We start from the raw sequence: 21150 nt of genomic DNA, 5'->3' as shown, positions 1-21150 counted from the left end.
TATCGTAGCAAGACATGTCACCACTGTCTTGCTTTTGTACGTCCCGGAACTCCCGCTATGTGAATTGCCCTATTTTTGGGTGATGCAGATATCCTTCCCCAATATGCCAAAAAGAAACGAAATTCCGTCAAGCCTATGTCATAGACATAAGGCTGTTTTGTGCATAAGCCATTGGCTTAATGTTAGGATGTGGTACGGCATCAAACTTGTGGAACTCAAGCTTGTAACTTGGACCGATATTGATGTAAGCACCCTTGTTCTCGGTGCTATCACAATATCTAGGAGCGGAGAAAACTAGACAAGTTAGCGGGGGCATTGAGAAAGCTATCATTAAACATACCCGTAATACACTTTCCATTATGTTCCTCCTCATAACCTTCCATCCTCACTTCGTGACTACGAATAATTGCATCCAAGCCGTTATTGTCACAGAATCTCTTCGTCACATCCGGACCAAATTGCATACCAACACCTCTCTTGCTTGGTCCTCTTCCAGGTTCGGTTTGCGGGTCGGTCCAGAGCATTTCCATCATCAGACCAGATTGACCAGGCTGGCGTTGATTATGTCTGTTCAGTTTGCGAATATCATCCAACGTGACCTTGTCATCCGAGAAGAGACCACCATGGAGTACCAGGTATTTCTCACCAATGAGTGTTGCTAATGGCAAAGCAGAGAAACTCTCCGAGAAGAGTTTGAAGACCCGATCTAGGTTTCTGTTAGCATCATGTCTGTAAGGTAGCTTAATGGCTTTTATTTACCGTTGTACTTGGCCTTGCATTCTCCTTCGAATCCATATGCACGGTTCATGTCGTCTGTCTCATGATTTCCGCGGTTAATGAAGAATGAACCAGGACGAAGCCACTTGTAAGCATAAAGAAGAAGAGCGATTTCTGTAGACCACGATCCTCTATCGACGAAATCACCGTTAAAGAGGTAATAGTGCTTCTCTGTGGGAAATCCGTTCAGCCTGAAAAGCTCGAGTAAATCGAAGTATTGGCCTAAAACATTTAATCAGCTCCATTTCTAACGGGCATGGGGAGCTGTTTCGTACCATGTGTGTCTCCACAGACGGTCATAGTTGCGTCATCTGGTATCTTCATTTCTACCATTGTAGCTTCCTGGTAGACAATCTTCTTCACTGCAATAATGATCTGGTAAACGTATTTCTTGTGTATCTTCTTGCCGTTCTTGAAACGGTCAATCATATCGTCGATGAATTCTTGCGTCATCTCCTTCTCCAACTTTACCCCATCATATGCCGAGTCAATTGACATAGAGTCAATGTCTAACCCTTCTGCTGCAGACGGCTCATCTCCGATTTCGATGGCTTTTTCAAAGGCATTTCGCTTGACAATTCTCGCACATTCTGCGAGCTTCAATTTCGCGTCTTTGTCGTTTGGTGCCTTCCTGACGACAACTTGGAGGTCCTTCTGTGCGTCCGTGGGTCTAAGAATGGCAGCATAGGCTACACCTCTTCTGTAGTATGCCTGCCAGAAATGGTCAGCAATGTTGCTGCTGAAATATCGCTATCAAGGTGTGGAAATTGGAGAATAATGCTAGATTCTCAGGGAAACATGCCTTAACGAAATTAGGATCCAGTTCAATCGCCTTGGTTGCGTCTGCTATCGCGTACCCATAAGCTTCTGACCTGATGTGCGCCTACTTGAGGTCAGTCACACGAGCATTACAATGGATTGCAAGGACCAATACCTGTGCTCGATTCGAATAGTAGGCTGGTACTTTGTTGTCCAGGTCGATAGCCTTAGAATAGTATTCCACCGCCTTAGGCCAGTCGTGTGCAGCAAAAGCTTTGTTTCCTTCATCCTTCAGAGCGACTGCCTGAGCGGCCGCTGTAGACATATTGAAAGGTTGCGAGGCTTGGATCAGAGAGTGAACTAGTGAAGCTGAAAGAGAAGCGCAGATGAATAGTTTTACAACAATAATTCCGAACAGAAGAGGGGGTTTTAGGAGTGATTTGTTCTACCAAGAATAACTGCAGTAAGGAACGTTCCTACACACGTCGAGGGTGGTTAGCGGAATCGAGTAGAATGGGTGGGAGGCAAAAGCTCCATGCACACAGCTCGAAATGCGGATATCGTGGATTGCGGTCCGGTCAAGAGCCGACGGGGGACGGGCCTTGCAGGTGCACGGGCCATCGGCAAGCTTCCCCCACATCCCCGATCCCACCTCGAGTCTCGTCCTGCTTTTTTGTTATGCAGCACGTAAGACCACTACTATACACATAATGCGGCTCACCCACATTTCACTCCGCATACGCACCCAAGCAGCTTCCTAGCTTCACTAGAGAATCAACCTTTATTTTCAATTATCATTATCCGCTGGCGATTGAGCTTGTTCCCTTTGTTTCTGATCTTCCAACAGTTTTACCCATCCACATGCACTCATTCGGTTTGACAAACTCTCTTGTTTGTCTACAAGACAGACATGTCTTAATACTCTTCGGGAGTTTGCATGTCTCATTATTTTATTCACCCGCTTGACTTAGTGTGCTCTTTGAATTGATTACACTACCGTCTTACTGGCTGAGGGCTTACACCTCTGGGATCTCTATCATCCCTCGCAATTTACAAAATTTACAGGCGTCCACCACACTAGACTACACGCAAATGGATGACGATTGGGTGGAATCTCCTGCGAAGGATCTTCGTAGTAGAAGAAGGTCGACTCGCAACCGACAAGTATCAAAAGCGCTTAGTGAGAGTTTGCAATCAGCAGACTCACCTCAAAAGCGTAGGTCGCCGTCTGAAGAGGAGCCGCCCAAGAAAAGACCTCAGAGAGCACGGAAAACGAGGATAACCGCGCCCGTTGAAGTTGAACTTTCCACCGAGGAGGGGCTCAAACTACTAACAAATGAAGAGCGCATGGGCTGGGAAGGCTGGGTTGAGCTTGAGTCTGATCCTGTAGGGTTCCCTGTCAAATGTAACATGTTGCAGGTTTACTGACGCGATTCACTGTAGGCGACGTTCAGTTACATTTTACGAGGATACGGCGTAGAGGGTGTCAAAATTCAAGAAGTACTCTCACTGGATAGTGAAATGCTAGCGGATCTTCCGTAAGGCCATCCTACCCGAAATCCTTGGGCATTCTCACTAACCTTTTCAAGGAAACCAGTTTATGGTCTTATTTTCCTCTTTACCTACAGAGGGTCGGATGATCATGATGATTATGGGTTACCAAGGGAAATTCCGACAGATGTTTGGTTTGCAAACCAAGTAAGTATCGTCACCCGCCCAAAAGTCTACTATACTTACTGTCTTATTAGACCATTCAAAACTCATGTGCAACCGTTGCCATGCTGAACATCGTCATGAATGTGCCGGAAATTGAGCTTGGCCAAACGCTCCGTGATTTCAAGAGAGAAACAGAGGGCCTAGAACCAGCTTATCGAGGGAAACAGCTCGGGGAGAATGTTTTCATAAGAAACACTCACAACTCATTCGCCCGGTAGCTAAACTAATCTCTTCCTTGTTCAGTCCGTACCAAAGCTGTGCTGATATTGGCAGGAAAATTGACATCCACAACGTGGATCCCGCGGAATTTGACTTTGAAAAATGGCTAAAGGTTATGAATAAGGACAAGCTTATAAACAAGGACAAATCCAAGAAGCAAAAACCACCCACGATCAGCCAAGGTAAGAAAGCATCAAGAAAGAACGTGCCAAGAAAGAAAAAGAAGCGTGTTCAGGAGGAAGCTGCATATCATTTCATAGCCTACGTGCCCATCAATGGGGTGGTATGGCGTTTCGATGGTCTTCAACACCAACCACTCAGCCTCGGTAAGTTTATGTACGAAAAGTTTCTTGAAAATACTCATATATTTAGGTCCTGCGGGCGACGATTGGATAGCTGTTGCTCGGCAACACATGGAGGATCGAATGACACAATATATTGAAGATGGGTTACAATTCAACCTGTTGGCATTGTGCGAAAGTCCTCTGCTAAGCATACCGCGAAGATTGGTCGAAGTCATAAAATCACTCAGAAGGGTCGAGGGTATGCTAGACTATGTGAAGGTGGATTGGAAGGAGCTTGCTGCCTTTGACCCAACTCTAGGACAAGTGGATGAGATGTATGGATTGACGCAGGAGGTTTTAGATTCGGTCCGCCTGTCATCAGTATCGATAGAGATCATTGAGCAAGCAGAGGGGAGCGTGGAGGATCTCATGGCATTGCATCAGGAATTCTTCTACGAGCTTGGTCAATTGCGAAACTCGTATATAAACGAACTCGCGGCTATAAACTATGAGAACCACCAGGCTGCCTTGAAGATGTTGGAAGATACTGCTGCTCCAGAAGCGCAGGCTGAAGCGTCGACCTCTATGGTAGATTCAGACGTCCACATGACTGGCGGAAGTACCACTAGTCACACAGCTGCTGATACACCACAAGACCTACAACATGAAGGAGAGCCTGCCGAGACTGCCAGTAATGGCGAACGCCCTGAAAATGAACTTGCCGCAGAAGCGAGGCCGGCGACTTCCACGCAAGAAGGTCAAACTAACAGTACTACGAAAAGTGGGAACGATGAGATGGATCTGGAGACTGCAATCCCGACTTCTAAAGCAGCAGAAGGCTCTCCGGATGTTTCTCCAGTAGAAAACACCAGCTCCATTCTCAGTCCAGATCATCTTGTGCAAGATCAGCCCGCCACTAGGGAAGAACGTGTCGAAGACCATGTGGCGGCTGAGAACAAGCAGGACGACGAGACTCCTTGAATTGCTCAGTTCAAGGCTTCACACGGAGGAATGGGTGATGTAAAAAGAAAGGTCGTATTGGCAATACAGACTCATATCGTACGTAAGCGCCATTATTACCACCAGGCGAGAGGGATAGGCCGCACTGGTACAATGACTGTACATGAGGATGGGAGTAGAAGGATGACTTCATCTTAGTGAGCAATTGAGTAGAAAGTAGTTTCACATATTTCAAAGGCTATTAGACCTTTCTGATGGAAAATAAGGCGAGAGATACCCGAAATATAAGATTCTAGACGTAGTCTTGCTCATTTTGGACATTTTTCTTTGTGAAGATTTCCCATATGTGCCTTCTCTTCTAACTTGAACACAGTATTCGAATCAATTGTCCTGTAAACAAAATGCTACTATTTACACCTCACCTCATTTAGTGGTCCGGGTATTCATCACAGATATTCGACACAAAAACTTTCTTCTCTTTGTCCCAACGCTTGAAATACCGACCCGCGAGACTCTTCAGACTATCCACCTCATCCGTTTCTAAAATCTCAATATTCTCCTCCGCGACGTATCGTATACTGGTATCTTCCACACTGCCAGTGATGTTAGTAGGTGATTGCCAAAGACACCCAGAAGGAGAAACTTACAGCACATGATAAAAACTTTGATTTCGACCTCGTGACAAGTTGTCTACACCGTTGCTGGCGATCCAATGAGGATTCATACCGCATTCGACATCCCATCCAATAATTACAGCCATATAAGCATATCTGCGATGGCGAAATACCTGTCCAACCTTATACCTGACACTTTCGCGCGAAGCTTGGCTATCTCTAGGTCTTCTCTGTTTAGGAGTGGAGTCTGCAGCGCGCACAACGCGTAGAGTTTCTTGTAAGTCCAAGTGGCCAACATCATTGACGTCGGGGTACAATGGACAGATGTACTTTTCGAGAAGGTGGCAGTCCATAGGATAGAGCCGCTCATACTTTTCGAGAATGAGAGGGACGATCTGTCGTTGATCGTGCTCGTTTGGGTGCGGGTCTGGACGTCCAAATATGAAGTTGCACCACAGAGCTGAGTAGTATGCATTTTCTATTTCAGCAAAGGGGTTAGTATTCGAGTGGAGCGGCATGGTGAACTGGTCCGTATAGTTTGCTATTACGGGTTGAGCTCGGAATTCTTGGATGGAGGCAAGTATGTTCCGTGAAGTTCTCACAACTAGACCCGGGGTATTGGTACGTCTGAGGTGCACGTCGAAGTCTCTGGCGGGTATGCTCCATGATGCTAGAAATCTGTGAAGAACTTCAACTGGGACTTCTTGGTCGGATCGAAATGGGTCTAGAAACATTGCTTCCTCGGCGTCCTCTTTCTTCATCACAGGTCGACCATCAAGAGTTTCTTCCTTCGAGCCTATCACCACGGCATGTACGTGCGAAGGAACTCCGCAAACGCGTGCGTCAATTTCAAATCGCTGCGCTATGGCGACATAAATAGCTACAGATATCAATGGTAACGAAGCGTGGTCTGGATGCTGTAATGCGATTCCGATGTAGTTGTTTCGTAAGTCTCGGTATGACGCCGGATCTTCACATCCAACAAGATTATGTGCCCTTAGAAATTGGACTACTGTGAGTGCCTTCTGCCGGGTGGTGAGACTCCCATCTTTCATCGCGGGGTATTCGTCGAGAAGTTTTGATGCTATGTCGTGGAGGGCCTGGGATACCTGCATTTGCGAATTAGAACTGGACAAATAGCAAAATATATCGGAATTAATGGATGTACCTCATTTAAATCGCCCTTTTGATCGTGTAACACAAATAAATCGAAGGCGCCTAATGCCTCCTCAAGAAAGATGTTTTCTCCTCGTTTAAGCCTATCCCACGTCGACAACGCTTCTGCGCGGTGTATGTGATCCAAAACCGAAGTGGCATAGTATCTATGGTTGCGTCAAACTCACTTCTCCGAAAATGAGATCAAGTGCAATACCTTCTAGCCAAAGCATCTTCCTGGTCCTCATCCGCAGAGCAATGCCGAAGTAAAGCGTCCTTCGCATCGTAACCGTGGACCGAGATGTTTTTGTACTTTTCTATCCTTCCCGTCTGCGACTTGAGTATGCTATCCAGGACATCGCCGACATCCTGCTCAATTTTTCTCCTGTATTTGTAGAGAGCTTTCCAGTCTACCTCTCCGATATCTGCGTCCAGCTTATCAGGCATTCCATGTCGAGCATCCCAATATGTGAAGTCGTATTCGCAATGGTTCCTCCAAAGCAGCTGCTGGCTACTTAGTATATGCAGGCGCTTGGAAATCAATGAAGTCTTCCGTAGCGCATCTTCTGCTGGAACGAAATCGAGGATATGTTGGAGGACTTCATCGGGAAGATCATCGAGAGATGGGCTATCGTGGTGGCGCGCCATATTTGTGATGAATTCGTCGTCGACAAGAGCGATCATGGGAAGGCGGTCATGAATTAAGAAGTTGTCGCGGTACTGCTAACATGTCAGGTTAACAAAATATTAGCATTTCCGACTGCGATGGCGGGATGGTTGAGGTCATCATCAACGATTAGCTTCGCCTTATCAACAACTCCGATGAGCATGGGTCTTTATGCGCCAACCAAGATGACCTGCTCAAAAAAAATCTTTAAATATTAATCTTGGTTAGAGAATGATTGAGTTATTAGAACAGTGAGATTAGTGAAACTGTTTAGTATTTATTAGTATTTTCTTTCTATACGTTGGGTAAGTCATATGGCCATCCTCTTGTGGCACTACCTGGCGATCCATTAGGTAGTGTTACTTCAAATTGCACTCTATCCTGTTCAGTGGCGTTGCATTTATCTGTCGTTCCTGCAAAGCACATATTGTTTCAGACACTTGTGAAACTCTGAAGTCTCTCAAATTAAAGAAATCATAATCTTCCTCCGGTCGAAATATTTGCTCTGCCTGCTGTATCATCTCGAGTCACAACCAGATGTGTGCACGGTCGAGGTTTGTACCCCGCATTTTCAAGACCGCGTTCGTGAATTGCATTTCTCCCATGTGGAACTTAGACATGATTCGGCATGTTACTTTTAGCTCACATTAAAAGAATGGTATTCTGTATACTATTATTGCGCTGGGGTATCATTATGTTTTATGGAATCCTTGTCTTTGCCTTCCAGATTCACATTAATGAGCACTTCTGCTCCGACGGATGTTTATAAGCGTGACCAAACAGCTCCTTGCCTCGTTCAGTCTCGACCGCGATACGCTTCTCTCTCGCTTCCTTGGGAAAGTATTTCTCAAGGTACCTCTCCAACTCGGGATCAATATTATCTACCATATGTCAGCTACCTGCGACGACATCACTGGCTACAGCCGCTGAAAATAAATTGAAGGACGTCGCAAAACTACATACCTGCATCTGCTTTCATAATAACATCATCTCGACAAAGTGGACACTTTCTTTCCCTTTTCCTCTGCAAGGTCACTGCACAACTAATGCACAAAACATGCTCGCACTTCATCCGTACCGGTCTCCAGGCAATCGTAAAGCAAATCGGACACAAGTTATCGTCCAATTGCGGTACTTTCCTGACTAGGTCCTCCGTAAGCTGTGAGCAGACAGCTTTTGCGATGGTCTGCGACATTGCTGAACTCGACTGGATCAATTTGGGGAATTTCCTCTTCGCGCCAAGTTGAGTTCTCTTGTCGAATTCTTCATAAATCCATATGTTAGCAATTAAGAGAAGAAATCAAGGCGAAGATCATACTTTTAAGAATTTTACTAATCGCTGTCTGGTTGATCTCTTGAAATTTGATGCTTCGTAATAGAGTAACGTTTATTTTGATGAATTTGTCAAGAGCTTGCCTACTCGCTGGAAGCTTGAATGACTCAACAATATTCCTCTTCACAACTTCCGCTTGAAACCATTGAAGTTGTTTAGCAGCCGTGGAGCTGTCTCTAGTCCCGCGGTCTTTTTCATGCGTCGAGAAGAACACCATGGCTTGAAGATAGATTTCAAACAGTTCTCGCCATCTGTACAAGTCTGTCTTATTGAATCTGGACGGCTTCGTCAAGGAAGTAATGTCCTTCGAGAGCGAAACAATCTGTTCTGTCAACGCAGTTTGCTCTCCAGCTTGAAGCGTGTCCAGTGTGGCAACTTCAGCTTGGAGTCTTGTGAAAAACTCGGCATCAAAGGTCAAGGGGATTTCGACACGTTGAACCAATTGTCCGCTGTCTCTGGAGCTACCATCTAGCGATGATATTGCCAAGCTTCTACATCTGTCAGAATATTACAGAAGCAGAGATGAAGGTCGAGGAGTGGGATTCCCAATAAACATTATATACACTTACTCATTCGTCATCACTGGGATGAGCCGTTCCTCATTGGCAGAGTTTAAGTGCTCAGGCCGCTGCTGAGATACCAATTTCTGAAGGAACTCTCGCGTATCAGGAGATAATGTGGCATCCACGGCAAGGCCATCTCGAAGAAGGAGGGTAAGCTTGGGCTGGAACAAGGTTTTATCACCTATGTAATAAGTGTGAGATAGTTTTACGAAGAAATTTCGGTGTTCACGTACCATCAAAATCATATTGAAATGCTACGCCATTCTCTCCAATTTCAGATGGCGAATTAGGGTCGGCCTCCGAAACAAGCTGTGATAGTGTGGAAGAATCCAAACCTAGGTCTCGCAATTCTATTGTGACTTTCTTTATAATCTTCTTCAACTGACCGTAAGGCACAGCCGAGTTTACCCAGTGTGGCGGGAAACCCTCACGTATCAAGGCGGCCTGAAACTCATGCGCAAATTTCATCTTGACGGTTGGTAAGATGTCCTAGTCTAATATTCCAAAATTCAACCTGAAAGGTCCTCATGTAAAGTCAATGACGCTGCAGAACCTATAGGTGCTTCGTCGACAAGGTATAGACAGGCGAAGGAGTGTTGGTGTAACCAAATTGGACGTCACGGGCGCTGATGCTGTCGTACTTGAAATGCATCCAAGAATATGCCCATTATTCACACGTCAGATGAGTAACCTGTAAAATTGCTGGGGGTAGATGGGTGCTGTAGGTGGTGTTGTCGCAAAATATAAAATGTTGAATGGCTGTCCGTACGATGTTGTTTGAACTTTAAAAGTCGCATGTGCCTAACGCCGAAATCGCCTCCGAACGGACCATTGTTCCGTTGGTAAGTATAGGAGTGTACATCTCTCGTACCTGCTACATTGAAGTGGTGAACTGCGATGAGCTGAAAAGCCTTGCGGCTTAACGTGTAACTTGATCGCTTGTTGTGCTAGACTGCAATTGCTAGTCGGGGAAATCTTATCGTGAGGAAGGAATGGATATGATAGACTTTCACGGTTCTGCTAGGAGCATCGTGTCCAGAACTAGCATCCTGATTGGTTCCAGATTACTTCGAAATACATACTATCCGAAAGGAAACACACGGAAAGTGTAACAGAGCAGTGGGTGGTGTAGTCCAGTATATGAATTGGTCTCATACCCAAGAACATGAACTCTCGGCTTTGTCGATAAATTGGCTGTATTGCTTGGCTTGAGCCAGGGTTTTGTTCGAACAGCATGAGCAGATATGGTGATATAATTGTCGGCCACTTGGGCCCGATACAGGGCCGCTTTAGGTATTCTATCCGGTCCCGGACCCGACATGCCGATGCTTTTAAATCTGCGGGTGGATCGTCAAGTCACCAGCAGATCACGACTCATCCTTGCTCATCTTTCAAGTGGCCATCTGAAGTTCCACAAGGTCGGAATTCTTCATGGGAGTCGCGAATAAAATATTTTGATGACTCACGGCGAGGTTGTTTGGAGATACTACTGACCTATTAATTCTGTTCCATTCATACACGATAACCACAATTTTCCGCATCGTTGTGCTTGCTTTAAATTTTGAAATAGCCGAGTCAGACAAACTTTCAGTCAAAATGGGTGCTCAACAGTCAACCAACACTCCTAACAGTAACTCGTCCGAGGTTAAAAGATGTTACTACGAAGTGCTGGGGGTGGAGCGTCAAGCAACGGACGATGAGTGAGAATTTTGATCATATCTTATTTTGACATTGCTGACCAAATCTCAAGAATCAAAAAGGCATATCGCCGAAAGGCGTTGGAACTTCACCCTGATCGAAACTATGGAGATGTTGAAAATGCGACGTCAAAGTTTGCAGAAGTCCAGTCTGCATATGAAGTGCTCTCAGATGTTCAAGAACGTGCTTGGTACGACTCGCATAGAGCATCCATTCTGCGAGGCGATGGAGGTGGCGAAGAAGAGCATTATGAGCATAGTGTTCGTTTGACGAGTGCCAGCGATATTGTGAGCTTGATGTCCAAGTTCAACTCCAGTGTTCCATTCACGGATTCCGCAAATGGGTTCTATGGGAGTTTGCAGCAAACTTTTGAGACCTTGGCTGCAGAAGAAGATTCAGCTTGTGACTGGGAAGGCTTAGAACCAGTTGACTACCCAAACTTTGGAGGGTCGAAAGACACCTATGAAGATGTGGCAAAACCCTTCTACAGAGTGTGGATGAGCTTCTCAACCAAGAAAACGTTTGCTTGGAGAGATCAATATCGAACCTCGGATGCACCAGATAGAGCAACTCGGCGACTTATCGAAAAGGAAAACAAGAGATTTAGAGACGAGGGTATACGGGAATTTAATGATGCCGTAAGATCGCTTGTTGCCTTTGTACGCAAGCGCGATCCCAGATTCATTCCAAATTCCCAGTCAGAGGCGGACCGACAAAAGATTCTACGTGATGCTGTAGCGGCTCAAGCAGCCAGATCGCGGGAAGCAAACCAGGCCAAATTAAAAAATCAAATCGTTCCGGAGTGGGCACAGTCTGGTGAGACCCAAGAAGATGACGAATTTTCTGGCTCGGAATCAGAAAAATCGGAAATAGAGCACATTGAATGTGTCGTTTGCAATAAGACTTTCAAGAGCGAAAAGCAATACGAGGCTCACGAGAAAAGTAAAAAGCACATTAAAGCTGTACAGCAGCTTCAGAGAGAAATGAAGAAAGAAAATAAACGACTAGATCTCGACACCCCCTCCACCGGTCACGAAGGAAGATCGCCTAGTCCCGACAAAGAAGACACTGATTCGTACCACAACACCAACATAATACCAGACGTTGTGGAAATACCTGAAAATGAAATTTCTCCTCATAATGAGAAGCCCATTACCGTTACTTCTCCGGATATACCTGCTCAAGCATCCGTGGACGAACAGTCAGATGCATCTCAGGACGACGAGTACGCGCCTCGAAAAGAAGTAGAAGAACGGTTCCACGCACTAACAGAAAATATCGATCTGAACCGAGATGTCAGTGAGACGGATAGCAGCAAACAACCAAAACTAGGCAAAGCAAAAGGAAAGCGCGCAAAGAAAGCAGCAAAGGAAACTCAAAATCCGACACAGGAGACTGAGGTAAGTCACATCCGAAACTTGCACTAGAAAACCCATATACTAAGCACCAGCAGTTCCAGTGCAAAGGCTGTACGGCTCCGTTTGATTCCAAGAACAAGCTTTTTGATCATCTGAAAGAGAATCCCAAACATGCGCAGCTAGTCCCGAAGGCGAAAGGGAAGAAAAACAAGCGATAAGTAGAACACTGTTCGCGGGTATGGGTTGATGGTGATTTTGGAGGGCATAGCGAGGAGTTATGGGCATATTAAAGGATTGGAGATCATAGGGAGTCTAAAACATATACCAATTTTGCGGGTTTAGACCACTACATTTTCAGTATAGCCTGTATTTTCCGCTACTTTAGTCGGTACACATGACAGGCAGACATTTAACAAACTAAATGGATGATTAAAGCATGGCTTTTTTGACTGTCTCTGATACTATTTGATTTCCAACCATATGTCTCTCAGAATCACAAGTACGCTTCTCTTAACAGAAAAACACCTGCTGTTAATTTGAAGCTTTTCCAACTCAGTTTCTTCAACATACCTTAGCACTGTAGGATGTATACAACAGACATACCGTCGATCCTCATCTACTCCTCGATAACCAGACAGTTCGCTTTAACTTTCAAACATCCATAACCTAGTCACTATGCATAAATATTTTCTTCTTTCACCTTGTACCTCGTAAAGCAATAAAAGTCTCCAATACTGATTAACTCTCAAGCTTTATATCATATTTTGCTTTTAGGCACATTGAACGTCCAATATAAGTTAGCAATCTTAGTACACAAAAAACCTATCATCCTAACACCAAAACGTCAAAACTAAATATGATTACTCCATGATAAATACAGAAGTAACATACTAAATCAAGACGGAAACTTCTTAAGAAAAGGTTTCTTCTTGTTCTAGCAATCTTATCCATCTAAAGTAATACAAAGATAATAACTTGTGTTAAAATTCTCTCTTACTTGCTTGGTCGACTTACTGTTACATTGTAACAAGACTTTACAGTTCGCTTGATAAACAGAAACCGAACAGGATCACTCGGTGAGAGATATTATGAGTAGAGGCTATCAAATGTAATCAAATGTAAACGTTCATTATGCTCGAATTGGATGTGTATTTTATGGCACCGCTTCAAGGATAGTCAAATTTGCTATGCTTAGTATCTTAACAGTGTGTCTGGAAGTGTTAAAGATTTCAAATATATATACAACTAGTGAAGTCATATTTACAGAGGTGAGAAAACCATTCGGCAATGAAACAATCGTCTGTCAAATGCTTTCACAAATTTCGAGTTCAGCGAGCTCCTCCTTGTTGTCTTAAAACTGCCTTCGTTAGATTGTTAATGTGAATCTCTACCATAGGATGATTAATAATTTTGGCATTTTGGCATGATAAAAATTATCTGCATAACCTCATTCATGACATTGCGGCCATAAAGATGTGCCAAAAACTCCATATCTAAATGTATGTCCTATCCTAGTAAACGCCTCGCGGAGCCACTCCTTGAATATACCTCCTAACACCAACTAGCAATCGCCTGTATTTCACATGGTATCATCATCGTCATCGTCAAACGTCTCAACCTCATCGATAGCTCCATCCCGCTCTCCTCCAAGGCCGTGAAGCGAGGGGTCTCGATCCGCTACATTGATTACCACTTTCCCCTGCACCTCCTGAACACCTTTCTTCCATGCCTCCCAGTCTTTCTCGTCTTTGATCAGGAAAGCTATGAGCATGCTTGGATCCATCTCCTTTATTTGAATACGCTGAAGTCGCCGCGTGTGACATGAGTCTATATCTTCCTGAGAATAGTCTTTTAGATCCATGGGTAATGGGAGTGCAGGTCGAGTGGTATGGGGATCTAGATAATAAAAGTAGGAACCTTGAACACCTATGAAATAATGCGATGATGACGGCCGTCCACTACCAAGGGTCAGTCTCAACAGCTTTAGAGTGGTTATCATAAAACTTACCCCGCAATTCCCATAGACTGCGGCATCTGTAATGATGCCTTGAGCGCTTCCCAGTACACAGGGGTTATTTTGTCTACCCCTAGCCTTGTGCCAACCAGTATAAGAGTAGGAATGAAAGGTTTTCCATCAGGCTTCGCAACACCCATGAACGAATCCTCATACACATCACCCCCATCACCAGTTATGTATACTCGGAGATCTGATGAATCGTACCCGTTCGTTAAGGCCCTGCCGTTGGTCAGTCTAGTGGTAGGAATTTAGGAAGAAAAGACTCACTGTATACAGCGAGCTGTTGCAGAAGGACCGAACCATTCTCCAGGATGCTTTCCACAGGCTACCGCTCCGTGTTCTACGAATTTGTGTATCGAATATGGAGCTTTGGGATCGTCCGCAAATAATGCAAGGAGTGCTCGCTCCTCAGATATTGATGAACCTCGCCGCCAGTCTGTAATTCCGTCAGTATATCAAAACCACTCGATTTAGGCATGTCCTTACCTCTACCCAGTTTCAACATCAATAACGTGTTAGCTAATATGCTTTGCCCGGAGCGAATCATACAACCCCATCCCGTGTCGGAAGTGAACCCAGCTTGATTCCCGAATTGACTCCTTAACCGTACTGGCAGAGACATTGCTGACACCGCTGATGGATCTTGAGACTTTGGTATAAGAGGGAAGTTGGAGCGATATGTGAGCCATACTCTAGCCTCAAAGTCGTCGAGAAAGGATGGCGGCCAGCCCCCTCCAACATCCGCATTTCTAACCTCGTCGTGGGTTACTGAGTCGAAGCTGCTTGCAGCACTGTCTGGAGGTGTGACGGGTCTATTAGGTGTCGTGATTATGGAGCTACCATCTTCTGGTGAAGTTGTGACATCGTGCTTGATCGTAGGAGCTTTCTCTGAAGGGTCATAGGATTTGCCTAGTAACCAAATAGGAAGTTTCGAGCTCGCATCATGCGTGGGCTGTGAGTCCCAGAAATACCGTCGGAATCTGGAAGTATAGAAGTCTACGCTCTCCATGGTGCAGTTGTATGTGATGAGAAAGGTGACTGCGATGTTTATTGACAGCTTCCCGAGAGGCGGGGCACCATAGGCTGCCTTCGTTCGAATGCGTTGTATTAATGGGCGAGGTTTCCCACCTATAATTCGAGGAGAGGCACAGTATCAAAGATACTATACATGTATATCGAAGAGGAGGAGGTGTTATAGCTCACGCCTTGAGAGTTGAGTCTATTCACGGGTGCGTCTAGTGGTGGGAGTGGTGAGACTGTTGAAAGGCAGACGAGCATGGGTTGGCACCACTTGACCTTACAGAAGTGGATCATCCAAATCCATTCATGCTCTTGCGATGGATTCAAAGGGTAAAGCCTTGCGAATTTCCGTTTTATTTAAGAATGTTAAGTGATTGTCTAACTTTATCTTTGCATAGTCATAATCACGACTTTGAATGTTGCTACTTCATAGGTACTCGTCCGTACTACTTACTCATTCAAAACAACGCTAAGCCGCTCCTTATCGATAAACGACCCTCAAGTTGCGATGATGGAATTGTGGAGAAAACAAAGCTGGGGCGCGAACTGGCAGCTAGTATGACTACAGTCTTCTGGATTACGATGTTGTCGTGCTACATTTCGGAATCTTTCCAACACTAAGCAGCAGAACCAACACAACGGGTACCCGGTTGCCCTACGTTACGACTCATTGTCACCTTCGCACGAAAGCGCTCAATCTATCGCCTCTTCAAACAATGGAAATCAATTCGACATCTTGAGGACAATAAGCAGATATGCCACGCGCGAAAAGAGGTGGCCGGCGGGGCAACTTCTCGACACCATCGAGAGGCAACAAAAATGGCCTAGAGACATCTTTTGTTCCTTTCAGTGGCACGTCGACGCCGCAAAAGAATCACAATGGTAAGCTACAATTATACTAAGAACTCATGTCTGAATAGTGACAAAAAGATCTGACAATGTAATCAGGGTTCACTCTTCAGCAGGAGGCAATAAATACTGGGCGAAATCCATCTTTTTGGAATACCGATCAGAGATTGAGAGACAATATTGTCAGCTTTGTCAGTGCCGGAAGCCTTCACCAGGACGATCCAAACGACGAAGCAAATGCGAACAATGCGGCTCTTGCGGAGATGTCCTTAACCTCGAAAGCACAAGAACTACAGAAAGAGAACGTTGCAGAACATGCCGACTTACAGGACACAACCAGTATTAATGTACCTGCCGTTACTGCACCCTCCTCTGAAGCGTTTGTGATCGATACGTCAGGAAGCCAACCTGTCGTGACCGGTTTGCCACTACCACAACTTCGACCAGTTTCGCCGACACCTTCAAATTCTAGTGAAGAAATCATATTATTCCGAGGGAAAGGCCGACCGCCACGAGTAATATCTGATCATTCAGGAACTGCAAAGAAAGATGCCGCCCCAGGAAAAGCAAACGGGATAGACAATCAGATTAAAGTGATCAACGACCAAATACACCAGCGCGAAGAATTGCTCGAACATGTTGTTCATGAGCGCGACAGCTCACGAAACCCCAGCAGAGAAGCGAGACAACGGACTCCGGAAGCAATCATAGTAGTGGAAGAAGAAGAAGTATCTCTGCAACCCGGCGATTGGGAAGACAGCCACCGCAGCCGGAGCCAGCAGCGTAAGCACCGCAGTCGCCATACAAAAAAGCAGACAGATGAGGAAGCCATGATTGCCGACTACATCGCCAACATGGCTCAAGAAGAAGAAGAAGAAGAGGATGTTGAAGAGGGACCAGTCAAACGGAAAACCTACGTCGATCAATTTCGCCCTCGTGAGCTGGGATGGGGAGAGGCGGATGGCGTACAAGATGTGTTTGACCGGTCTTCTGTTGAGCCTGCTAAGGGTACCTACGGAGAATCTGGGTGGAACACCGATGATATGCAAGATTTTGAAGGCGTAAGTACCTCGGATGGCGAAGAAGGAGAGGTGCGACAAATATTATCGAAACGAGACAGAAAGAGGGGTGTTTCATACCTCGTAATATACTGTGGTCAGACATTTGACGATGCAAAATGGGTCACAGATTCTAAGCTAAAAGGTAAAAAGGAGCTGAGGCTCATAGCTGAGTTTGAAGCAGAGGAGAGGCTTTTGGAAGGTTTTATTCGAGAGGCTGAGCGAATGCAAAATTCAGATGACTCAAGCGATGAAGATCTAGATGACGATTCGGATTCCGATGGTGACGATGAAGAATTATTATTGCAAAAGAAAATGGAACGGATGAGCGATGAACAAATTGCTAGGCTACTAGCGAAACAAGAGGAATTGGGCATGGGCTCTAACGAATTACTTCTCTTCGACGCTGAAGCTGACGAGGAAGATGACGATGAGGAAGACATCGACTTTGGGTTTTCCGCTTTTACATCTTCCGCTGGCAAAGGCCCAATTATGAAAGGCTCAAAGAAGCCCGGCGCCAAGCGTCCGCGGGGGGGTTTTCCACCAGCAACTGCTCTGGCAAATGCTTATGATGGCTTCGACGTAATGGATTTCGAACGACCAAGCCTGAAGAAGAAACCCAAGGGCAGAAAGGGCAAGTTGCCGGTTGACATCTCAGACTCCGAACTTGAGGATTCCATGAATACTGCATGGGAGAATGATAGACTCAAGAAAAAGGAAAGAAAGCAAGAACGCGAGGAACTTCGAGCCCAAGGATTGCTTGGTAGCAAGAATGGCAAAGTCGATCTGAAGGCGAAGTATAAGGAAGGAATGGGTATCGAAGCTGTCAAGGAGGCAATCAGAATTTTCTTGATGAACGGTAGAGATACTACGTAAGATTCCGTCACTTGTTACGAAGATCATACTAACGTTTGGCAGACTTCCACTTACACCTATGGACAAGGGAGATCGTAAACTGGTTCATGAATTCGCTCAAGCTTTCAACTTGAAGTCTAAATCTGTGGGGGCTGGAAACAAGCGGTTCCCTGTCCTATATCGTACGAAGAATACCATCATGTACAGCGAGAGCAAGTTTGCGACCATCGATGCAAAGTTGTCACGCCGTTTTATGAAGAGACCAGACGCTGGCGGCAAGAAGTTCGGTGGGACACCTCGACCTGCGCGTGGTGGTGGTTTTGGTAACTCAGCTGCCAGCTACAGAGATGGTGATGTCGTTGGAGCTTCTGCGCCGGAGCTCGGAGTTGAGAATAGAGGTAGAGCCATGTTGGAGAAGATGGGTTGGAGTACTGGGACTGCTCTTGGTGCTCTGAATAATAAGGGTATCTTGCAACCTGTCGCACACGTTGTCAAGACTACCAAAGCTGGTTTGGGCTAAGTGTCGATAATACCGTGCTATCCAAATTTTGTTTGCATCTATTGGAATAGAACGAGGCAAAAAAGCATGCGCAAACAATGTATTAAAAAAGTCTTTACCATTTCCAGCATTTAAATGCGATGGGGGGGGTCTAGATATTCTGAAACGAGATTCTCTCAAAACGTTTGCTTTTCTGGATCGGCCGGTTTATATCAAACTTGCTGAGATTGTATTCTTCGTGTACTAGTAAATAGAAAACCCTGTTTCCATGCCAAAATTCCAAATTCAATTTGCTCTGAGCCATTTGACTTGAATCAGATAATTGACTGGATAGCGCAATGTCATGAATTCGAGAATTCAACAGCTGGATTCGACGTCTATCCAGTACAGCAGCTTTGAAACCCAAGTTGTATATTCCGCATGGAGAGTGTGTGTCGGGTAAATGGGCCCGTCTGCGAAGAAATTGCATTTCCGACAATGCCGAGTCGAGCTAAATCTCAGAAGCTCCAAGAAATTTGAATTGGGAAAGAGAGATCGAAAGCAGTACCAAAATTAAAGCAAGAGATGAAGTGCAAGTAATGTAAAGTTATTCATCTTTCAATTCGTGTCTTCCGATTCCATATTCTGAAGACTTTATTGTACAGCCACGTACCCCAAAGCAGACCATGAAGACATATGCCCCCATAAAAAAAGCAGACCATCCATAACGCATTAGAAAAACCCAAATGACCGAAACAACTGGGACCACGTCATCGAATGGTGATGACCCAAAGTCAAAGTATATCCGACACCTTGTAAAAACCCAAAGAGAAGACAATCTATTTCGTGCTGGAGCTGTACTTTGTGACTGCCTTGGTACCTTCTGAAACTGCGTGCTTGGCCAATTCTCCTGGGAGGATAAGACGGACGCTAGATGAAAAGTCAGTAGGCTGAGATGAGTCACGAAAGCGGGAAACGTACGATGTCTGGATTTCTCGCGATGAGATGGTGGACTTCTTGTTGTATGCGGCGAGTTTGGATGCTTCAGTTGCAACACGCTCGAAAATATCGTTGACGAAAGAGTTGAGGATAGACATGGCACGGTTGGAGATACCAGTATCTGGGTGCACTTGCTTCAAAACTAAAGGTGAAAGATTAGCAAACTGTTTGGAAAAGGACGCGTCTTGTATGAGATGCGACTCCAATGAGCCAATGCCCCAAAACCCCGCAGACCAAAACGCGACCACATAACGCGACAAGACGCGGTGTGCGACTGAGAATTCTTACCTTTGTAGATGTAAGAGGAGTAGGTCTCCTTTCTCGTCTTTGTGCGCTTCTTCTTGTCGCCTGAAGCGGCAGTCTTCTTGCCAGCTTCCTTCTTCTCAACTGGAGCCTTTGCTGGAGCCTTAGCGGCTGGCTTCTTCTCTGCGGCGGCCTTTGGTGGCATTTTGAAGTTTGGTTTGGTTTGGGGGATTGGGTATCAAAAATTGGTTATGATAAAAATCGCTGAGATCGAGTTGCGTGGATGGTTTACGGTGGCGATGGCTGGTGGTTGGAAAGAAGAATTGGAGGTAAGGAGAGGACGAGAAGGTCGTTGAGGTTATGTAGTTTCGCGCAAGCTAGCGCCGTGATTAGGATCACGGGCCACCGTCACCAAAGGTGGCTAGAAGACCAGCACGACGCGCCTGCTGTTTTGATGGGGAACGTGCACCCACATCGCGTCGTGCTACTAGCTATCGGCCCAATCAGAACGTGATGGCGGCTCTGGTGATTAGCGATTCGCGCATCACGCCGCCGACCTACAAAATCAAACGTCTTCCCTCATCGTCAACTCTCTCCCCCATCCAAACTCTTTATCGACCACCCACCCATACACGTCTATTTGACCATCAGCGACTCAGCTCCCTCACCAAACTCAACTTTACGTTAAAAAACCAAAACTTTCAAAATGACTGGAGGCAAATCCGGAGGAAAGGCCAGCGGAGCCAAGAACGCACAATCGTGAGTGCTCAATTCCATCCTCAGTCATTCGGTTCTGGTCGCGCATTGCTCAGACGCGTTGTTTTTGCTTCATTTTGGATCAACAGTCCCAATTTGAGCAATGCGCTTCTTCGACACATTTTGCTATCTGCGCATTTGAATCAATTTACTAATGCCATTCACAGCCGATCAAGCAAAGCTGGTCTCGCATTCCCAGTCGGTCGTGTGCACCGTCTCCTCAGAAAGGGTAACTATGCTCAGCGTGTTGGTGCTGGTAAGTTACAGTCTTTTGTCGCGTCTTTTGTATACATTCTGACGCGTCTTTTCAGGTGCCCCAGTTTACCTCGCTGCTGTTCTCGAGTACCTAGCTGCTGAGATTCTCGAGTTGGCCGGTAACGCCGCTCGTGATAACAAGAAGACCCGTATCATCCCACGTCATCTCCAGCTCGCCATCAGAAACGATGAGGAATTGAACAAGCTTCTCGGACACGTCACAATCGCACAGGGTGGTGTTCTACCAAACATTCACCAGAGTACGTCTTCCTGTATATCCTCATTCCAGCATTTGCTAACATTATTTTCAGACTTATTGCCAAAGAAGACTGCCAAGGGAGGAAAGGCTGCCGGTAGCCAAGAGCTATAAGCTTTTTGTTAAGTTTGGTTGGTTTGCTGAGGGTCTGATTTCATGATAATGGGGTGTCGTTTGGGTCTGGGTTCACGGCTGTTTTTCCGCGTTCTGGTTGTACATTAGATCCATGGCAATGGACTAGGAGGGTTGCTATAAAGGCAA

At 45.6% G+C, this 21150-nt stretch overlaps 9 protein-coding genes across 9 annotated transcripts; 4 read left to right on the top strand and 5 right to left on the bottom strand.

Moving 5' to 3' along the window:
• Positions 1–133: 133 nt before the first annotated feature.
• On the bottom strand, positions 134–1861 carry GLAREA_10252 (Metallo-dependent phosphatase; the record flags this gene model as incomplete). The annotated part of the gene is made up of 6 exons (XM_008080302.1): positions 134–294; positions 341–706; positions 760–999; positions 1053–1488; positions 1586–1660; positions 1712–1861. The coding sequence occupies 6 exons, from the start codon at positions 1859–1861 to the stop codon at positions 134–136; spliced, it is 1428 nt and encodes a 475-aa protein (XP_008078493.1).
• A 767-nt stretch (positions 1862–2628) lies between these two features.
• GLAREA_10251 (Cysteine proteinase) lies at positions 2629–4736 on the top strand (the record flags this gene model as incomplete). The annotated part of the gene is made up of 6 exons (XM_008080301.1): positions 2629–2922; positions 2980–3074; positions 3126–3234; positions 3285–3466; positions 3526–3797; positions 3844–4736. The coding sequence occupies 6 exons, from the start codon at positions 2629–2631 to the stop codon at positions 4734–4736; spliced, it is 1845 nt and encodes a 614-aa protein (XP_008078492.1).
• A 406-nt stretch (positions 4737–5142) lies between these two features.
• GLAREA_10250 (YccV-like protein) lies at positions 5143–7132 on the bottom strand (the record flags this gene model as incomplete). The annotated part of the gene is made up of 4 exons (XM_008080300.1): positions 5143–5308; positions 5363–6438; positions 6498–6651; positions 6702–7132. 4 exons carry the CDS (start codon positions 7130–7132, stop codon positions 5143–5145), a joined length of 1827 nt encoding a protein of 608 aa, XP_008078491.1.
• A 748-nt stretch (positions 7133–7880) lies between these two features.
• GLAREA_10249 (RING/U-box) lies at positions 7881–9515 on the bottom strand (the record flags this gene model as incomplete). The annotated part of the gene is made up of 5 exons (XM_008080299.1): positions 7881–8032; positions 8115–8414; positions 8470–8975; positions 9054–9228; positions 9281–9515. The coding sequence occupies 5 exons, from the start codon at positions 9513–9515 to the stop codon at positions 7881–7883; spliced, it is 1368 nt and encodes a 455-aa protein (XP_008078490.1).
• A 1128-nt stretch (positions 9516–10643) lies between these two features.
• GLAREA_10248 (Chaperone J-domain-containing protein) lies at positions 10644–12321 on the top strand (the record flags this gene model as incomplete). The annotated part of the gene is made up of 3 exons (XM_008080298.1): positions 10644–10747; positions 10798–12145; positions 12199–12321. The coding sequence occupies 3 exons, from the start codon at positions 10644–10646 to the stop codon at positions 12319–12321; spliced, it is 1575 nt and encodes a 524-aa protein (XP_008078489.1).
• A 1361-nt stretch (positions 12322–13682) lies between these two features.
• On the bottom strand, positions 13683–15129 carry GLAREA_10247 (putative cysteine protease atg4; the record flags this gene model as incomplete). Its single annotated transcript, XM_008080297.1, has 4 exons — positions 13683–14061; positions 14112–14339; positions 14388–14556; positions 14607–15129. The coding sequence occupies 4 exons, from the start codon at positions 15127–15129 to the stop codon at positions 13683–13685; spliced, it is 1299 nt and encodes a 432-aa protein (XP_008078488.1).
• Positions 15130–15895: 766 nt separating this feature from the next.
• GLAREA_10246 (R3H) lies at positions 15896–18422 on the top strand (the record flags this gene model as incomplete). The annotated part of the gene is made up of 3 exons (XM_008080296.1): positions 15896–16022; positions 16089–17919; positions 17966–18422. The coding sequence occupies 3 exons, from the start codon at positions 15896–15898 to the stop codon at positions 18420–18422; spliced, it is 2415 nt and encodes an 804-aa protein (XP_008078487.1).
• Positions 18423–19219: 797 nt separating this feature from the next.
• On the bottom strand, positions 19220–19827 carry GLAREA_10245 (Histone-fold containing protein; the record flags this gene model as incomplete). Its single annotated transcript, XM_008080295.1, has 3 exons — positions 19220–19310; positions 19362–19521; positions 19668–19827. 3 exons carry the CDS (start codon positions 19825–19827, stop codon positions 19220–19222), a joined length of 411 nt encoding a protein of 136 aa, XP_008078486.1.
• Positions 19828–20328: 501 nt separating this feature from the next.
• Positions 20329–21003, top strand: GLAREA_10244 (Histone-fold containing protein; the record flags this gene model as incomplete). The annotated part of the gene is made up of 4 exons (XM_008080294.1): positions 20329–20381; positions 20546–20634; positions 20690–20893; positions 20945–21003. The coding sequence occupies 4 exons, from the start codon at positions 20329–20331 to the stop codon at positions 21001–21003; spliced, it is 405 nt and encodes a 134-aa protein (XP_008078485.1).
• Between the last annotated feature and the right edge of the window lie 147 nt (positions 21004–21150).

The sequence above is a fragment of the Glarea lozoyensis genome, assembly GCF_000409485.1.
Source record: "Glarea lozoyensis ATCC 20868 chromosome Unknown GLAREA13, whole genome shotgun sequence".
In the NCBI taxonomy this organism is placed as follows: Eukaryota; Fungi; Ascomycota; class Leotiomycetes; order Helotiales; family Helotiaceae; genus Glarea; species Glarea lozoyensis.
Note: the sequence above shows the minus strand (reverse complement) of the source record. Positions and strands in the feature narration are given on the sequence as shown.